We start from the raw sequence: 6,000 nt of genomic DNA on the forward strand, positions 1-6,000 counted from the left end.
ACAGATGTACCTAATAAAGTGGCCACAATGTGTATATAATGTACAAGAATTAAAAAATTATTTAGAGCAGCTTACCTTTTCAGGAGCTATGATTCCTGGGCAATTAGGACCAATCAATCGGCTTTTATTCTGACGGAGGAGAGCATGTTTGACCTTGACCATGTCCTGCTGTGGGATGCCTTCTGTGATGCACACAATAAGACCTATTTCTGCTTCAACAGCTTCCAATATTGCCTTAGCAGCACCAGGGGGTGGCACATAGATCACTGTTGCATCAGCATCTGCACAAAAATTTGCAAGTTCTCAAGTTACACAGAAAACAACAAAAAGATTCTTGAAAAAAATTATATCACTGCACATTTTGTGGAAGTGCTGAACTCATAGGGGTCATGAAGTGCCTGGGGAATGGATATCCAGCCATCTGATATTAGGCAAAAGTTACTGAAGTAACTCTGAGGAATCACTGCAATTATTTTGTTTGCTACTATAGGCCGCCTGTCCCCCTATCCCCCCCCCAAAAAAAAATGAAAATATTATCAGGGGTGGTTCATAAAGCCTTTTTTTTTTCAAAGAAACTTGATACATAGTCGTATTTTACATTCTACATCTTAGATTTTTCTCATAACAAATACAGTTATTCACACAAATGTTGCATCAACTTTCATGAGCAGTGTTGCATATCCTATTTGTCTCTTAGCTTTGTTCCTCTTGTCATATACTGTAATACTTTTCCAATGTTTGAGACAAGTGCATCCACACTCAATTTAAGTTTTAAAATTGGGTTATATTAGATAATATAATGGGGTTGTAAAATTTTACCCGAAGTAATCATGTGTATATTTTTTATTAAAATTTAGACTAACTCCATGGTGAGGAAATACTGTGGTACCTTGAGTTATGAACAGCTCCCAACTCAAACAATTATGTAAGTTTATTTTTGCAAGTGCTTTTGTAAGTGTATTTTTGGGGGTATGAAGCAGACTGATCTAATTTACATTATTCCTTATGGGAACAAATTTGTCCAGTATCGGCACTCGAACAGCCTTCTGGAACGAATTAAGTTCATAACTCGAGGTACCACTGTACTGTATTTACATGTGTGTATTCTATTGCTACCAAGAATTTACTGTATACTAAAATTTCCATACCTTCAGTGAAGAAAAATACAATTTAATATTTGCAGATTAATGCAAACCAATCTGTCAGAATTGCTAAACTAAAGTGCCACAATAGGAAAGTGTCAAACCGTGGCCTAGCATTTTTATTAAACAAGCTCACTTTTTATAAGAGATTTAATTCTTGGGATAAACATGCCTTAAGCTTTGCAAAGTGTACAATCTCATACACAGTACTAGCTGGTATTCCTGGCCCCTTTATGATCAGAAAGGCTATCAACAGTGAACATAACTAACAGAAGTACCTCAGTAGCTTAATTACAAAAACTGTTGTTGTTTTAAAAGGCAATACAAGCACATTCCATTGACCCTACTTACCAGTGGCGGCTTTGGCTTCGGCAACAGTGTTGAACACTGGCAAATTGAGATGTTTCTTGCCACCCTTGCCTGGTGACACTCCCCCCACCATGAGAGTGCCATATTCAATTGCTTGGCGTGAATGAAAAGTTCCTTGCTTGCCAGTAAAACCCTGACATATGACTTTAGTAGTCTCATTGACTGCTATGTTGGGCCGTGTCACTGTGTAGCAAGACCTGGTTGCAACTGGATTAAGACCTAGGAATGAAAAATATATTATCCTGGTATGATAAAACATTAAACATTATAGTATGGCATTATGCCAACAAAAATATGTTAAAGAAAAATTTAGGTACCAATTTTAAAGAAAACAAGTGCTTTGTAAATGCATAACTACCTGTGATGCCTGTGAATTAATAGTCATGTCTGTAAACCAAACCAAAGCTATATATGAATGCAGGGAAGAAAAAATGCTTACAGTAATGCTTAAAAAATGCTTACTGTATCAAAAATTTATAGTATAATGTTAATTACATTTTATTAGGAATTTAGCTGTACTTAGAAGTAAATACCAGATAGGAATACCTGTATGTTTCTCAGCAACATAAAAGTTACAGAGTGCCACTTTAGGATATCCCAAAGATTTGCCTCCTGAAGGAAACCAATATAACAAAGATACGGTAGGTGGCTGCAAGTCCCTCCTTCACTCTTATTAGGTGGTCGTCAGTCCCTCCATCACTCTTAGTTAAGTGGCAGTCAGTCCCTCCATCACTATTAGTTAGGCGGCAGTCAGTCCCACCGTTACTCTTAGGCGGCAGTCAGTCCCTCCGTCACTCTTAGTAGGTGGTACTCAGTCCTTGTCAGTCTTAGTAGGTGGAAGTCAGTCCCTGTCAGTCTTAGTAGGTGGTAGCCAGTCCTTCGTCACTCTTAGTAGGTGGTAGTCAGTCCTTCCATCACTCTTAGTAGGTGGCAGTCAGTCCCTGTCAGTCTTAGTAGGTGGTAGTCAGTCCCTGTCAGTCTTAGTAGGTGGTAGTCAGTCCCTGTCAGTCTTAGTAGGTGGTAGTCAGTCCCTGTCAGTCTTAGTAGGTGGTAGTCAGTCCCTGTCAGTCTTAGTAGGTGGTAGTCAGTCCCTGTCAGTCTTAGTAGGTGGTAGTCAGTCCCTGTCAGTCTTAGTAGGTGGTAGTCAGTCCCTGTCAGTCTTAGTAGGTGGTAGTCAGTCCCTGTCAGTCTTAGTAGGTGGTAGTCAGTCCCTGTCAGTCTTAGTAGGTAGTAGTCAGTCCCTGTCAGTCTTGGTAGGTGGTAGTCGGTCCCTGTCAGTCTTGGTAGGTGGTAGTCGGTCCCTGTCAGTCTTGGTAGGTGGTAGTCGGTTCCTGTCAGTCTTGGTAGGTGGTAGTCGGTCGCTGTCAGTCTTAGTAGGTGGTAGTCAGTCCCTGTCAGTCTTGGTAGGTGGTAGTCAGTCCCTGTCAGTCTTGGTAGGTGGTAGTCAGTCCCTGTCAGTCTTAGTAGGTGGTAGTCAGTCCCTCCATCACTCTTGTAGGTGGGAGTCAGTCCTTCCATCACTCGTAGTTAGGCGGCAGTCAGTCCCACCATTACTCTTAGGTGGTAGTCAGTCCCTCCATCACTCTTAGGTGGTAGTCAGTCCCTCCATCACTCTTGTAGGTGGTAGTCATTCCTTCTGTCACTCTTAGTTAAGCGGCAGTCAGTCCCTCCGTCACTTTTAGCTAGGCGGCAGTCAGTCCCTCCGTCCTTCTTAGTAGGTGGTAGTCAGTCCCTCCGTCACTCTTGGTAGGTGGCAGTCAGTCCCTCCGTCACTCTTGGTAGGTGGCAGTCAGTCCCTCCACCACTCTTGGTAGGTGGTAGTCATTCCCTGTCAGTCTTTGTAGGTGGTAGTCAGTCCCTGTCAGTCTTAGTAAGTGGTAGTCAGTCCCTGTCAGTCTTGGTAGGTTGTAGTCAGTCCCTGTCAGTCTTGGTAGGTTGTAGTCAGTCCCTGTCAGTCTTGGTAGGTGGTAGTCAGTCCCTGTCAGTCTTGGTAGGTGGTAGTCAGTCCCTGTCAGTCTTAGTAGGTGGTAGTCAGTCCCTGTCAGTCTTAGTAGGTCGTAGTCAAGGCGGTAGTCAGTCCCTGTCAGTCTTGGTAGGCGGTAGTCAGTCCCTGTCAGTCTTGGTAGGCGGTAGTCAGTCCCTGTCAGTCTTGGTAGGCGGTAGTCAGTCCCTGTCAGTCTTGGTAGGCGGTAGTCAGTCCCTGTCAGTCTTGGTAGGCGGTAGTCAGTCCCTGTCAGTCTTGGTAGGTGGTAGTCAGTCCCTGTCAGTCTTGGTAGGTGGTAGTCAGTCCCTGTCAGTCTTGGTAGGTGGTAGTCGGTCCCTGTCAGTCTTAGTAGGTGGTAGTCAGTCCCTGTCAGTCTTGGTAGGTGGTAGTCAGTCCCTGTCAGTCTTGGTAGGTGGTAGTCAGTCCCTGTCAGTCTTAGTAGGTGGTAGTCAGTCCCTGTCAGTCTTAGTAGGTGGTAGTCAGTCCCTGTCAGTCTTGGTAGGTGGTAGTCAGTCCCTGTCAGTCTTGGTAGATGGTAGTCAGTCCCTGTCAGTCTTGGTAGATGGTAGTCGGTCCCTGTCAGTCTTGGTAGGTGGTAGTAAGTCCCTGTCAATCTTAGTAGGTGGTAGTCAGTCCCTGTCAGTCTTAGTAGGTGGTAGTCAGTCCTTCCGTCACTCTTAGTTAAGCGGCAGTCAGTCCCTCCATCACTTTTAGCTAGGCAGCAGTCAGTCCCTCCGTCCTTCTTAGTACGTGGTAGTCAGTCCCTCCGTCACTCTTGGTAGGTGACAGTCAGTCCCTCCGTCACTCTTGGTAGGTGGCAGTCAGTCCCTCCACCACTCTTGGTAGGTGGTCGTCAGTCCCTGTCAGTCTTGGTAGGTGGTCGTCAGTCCCTGTCAGTCTTGGTAGGTGGTCGTCAGTCCCTGTCAGTCTTGGTAGGTGGTCGTCAGTCCCTGTCAGTCTTGGTAGGTGGTCGTCAGTCCCTGTCAGTCTTGGTAGGTGGTAGTCAGTCCCTGTCAGTCTTGGTAGGTGGTAGTCAGTCCCTGTCAGTCTTGGTAGGTGGTAGTCAGTCCCTGTCAGTCTTGGTAGGTGGTCGTCAGTCCCTGTCAGTCTTGGTAGGTGGTAGTCAGTCCCTGTCAGTCTTGGTAGGTGGTAGTCAGTCCCTGTCAGTCTTGGTAGGTGGTAGTCAGTCCCTGTCAGTCTTGGTAGGTGGTAGTCAGTCCCTGTCAGTCTTGGTAGGTGGTAGTCAGTCCCTGTCAGTCTTGGTAGGTGGTAGTCAGTCCCTGTCAGTCTTGGTAGGTGGTAGTCAGTCCCTGTCAGTCTTGGTAGGTGGTAGTCAGTCCCCACGTCAAAACAACTTTCACTGTCTGCAGTCTTATTCGCCTATATTTGACTGAAGAGTCCTGTTGAGCAGGCGAAACTTCTCGGCATTAAAAATACCCAGTTACTGCACAAGTATCTTAACCATAAAGGAAGGGGAAGGCAAGTCTAGCTCCTTGGATCAAGAGCCTCTCACCGGCATCTATGAACCTCCATAAGAACACCTAACAGCTGAAGACAAGACAATTTCGTTGGTTTTCTTAAATGAACGAATCTTTTTTGTTATCATTAAATCATCGCACTCATGACTGATAATCCAGGTGAATGAGAGCAAGAGGTTACTCACCGGTGATGCGGGCGAGAACACGGACGGTGGCAGCCATTTTCCCAGTGTTGTGGTTGTGACGTCATCATCAGCTGGGTGGTGACGTCATCAGCTGCGTCGTGACGTCATCATCAGCTGGTACAACACCCGCCAAACTTAAATATTTACATTAGTACCACAAATAAATTTTACTGTCTCCTGGGGCCGTATGGCACGGACTCATTCAACCTAATAATTAAATTGTATTTCATGAAGCGCTAAATCCGTGTGGGTTATTCAGTGAAATACGAGACAAGACACACCCTGTCAGTACTTCCTTCTTGTACTGTCTCTAAATTTTCGTTCAGATTTTTAACCCCGGAGGGTTAGCCACCTAGGAGAACCCAAGAAAGTCAGTGCGTCATCGAGGACTGTCTAACTTATTTCCATTGTGGTCCTCAATCTTGTCCTCCAGGATGCGACCCACACCAGTCGACTAACACCCAGGTACTATTTACTGCTAGGTGAACAGGACAACAGGTGTAAGAAAACACGTTGAATGTTTCCTCTCACCAGGAATCGAACCGGAGCCCTCCGTGTGTGAAGCGTGAGCTTCAGCCACCAGGCCACCGGGGCACTCTAGAACTTATCATATAAGCTTGTTTATAAACTGTGTACCTCCACTCTCTTATTACTAGTCATAGTCACCACTACACACAGCAGTCACCACTACACAGCAGTCACCACTATACACAATAGTCACCACTACACAGCAGTCACCACTACACACAATAGTCACCACTACACACAGCAGTTACCACTACACAATATGACTCAGTTTTTAGCAAGCCGATAACCAGACTGAGAGTCGAAGATCAAAATGA

At 45.3% G+C, this 6,000-nt stretch overlaps 1 protein-coding gene across 1 annotated transcript in view; it reads right to left on the bottom strand.

Moving 5' to 3' along the window:
- Positions 1–5,273, bottom strand: part of Scsalpha1 (Succinyl-coenzyme A synthetase alpha subunit 1) — a 36,198-nt gene extending 30,925 nt beyond the window's left edge. Inside the window, exons 1-3 of the mRNA XM_053793908.2 lie at positions 5,159–5,273; positions 1,494–1,730; positions 76–281 (exon numbers count right to left, since the gene is read on the bottom strand). Of these exons, the coding sequence (XP_053649883.1) occupies positions 76–281; positions 1,494–1,730; positions 5,159–5,195 (480 nt within the window). The 5' untranslated portion in view covers positions 5,196–5,273. The remainder of the gene's footprint in view (positions 1–75; positions 282–1,493; positions 1,731–5,158) is intronic.
- Positions 5,274–6,000: the final 727 nt, after the last annotated feature.

The sequence above is a fragment of the Cherax quadricarinatus genome, chromosome 56 (genome assembly GCF_038502225.1).
Source record: "Cherax quadricarinatus isolate ZL_2023a chromosome 56, ASM3850222v1, whole genome shotgun sequence".
NCBI lineage: Eukaryota > Metazoa > Arthropoda > Malacostraca > Decapoda > Parastacidae > Cherax > Cherax quadricarinatus.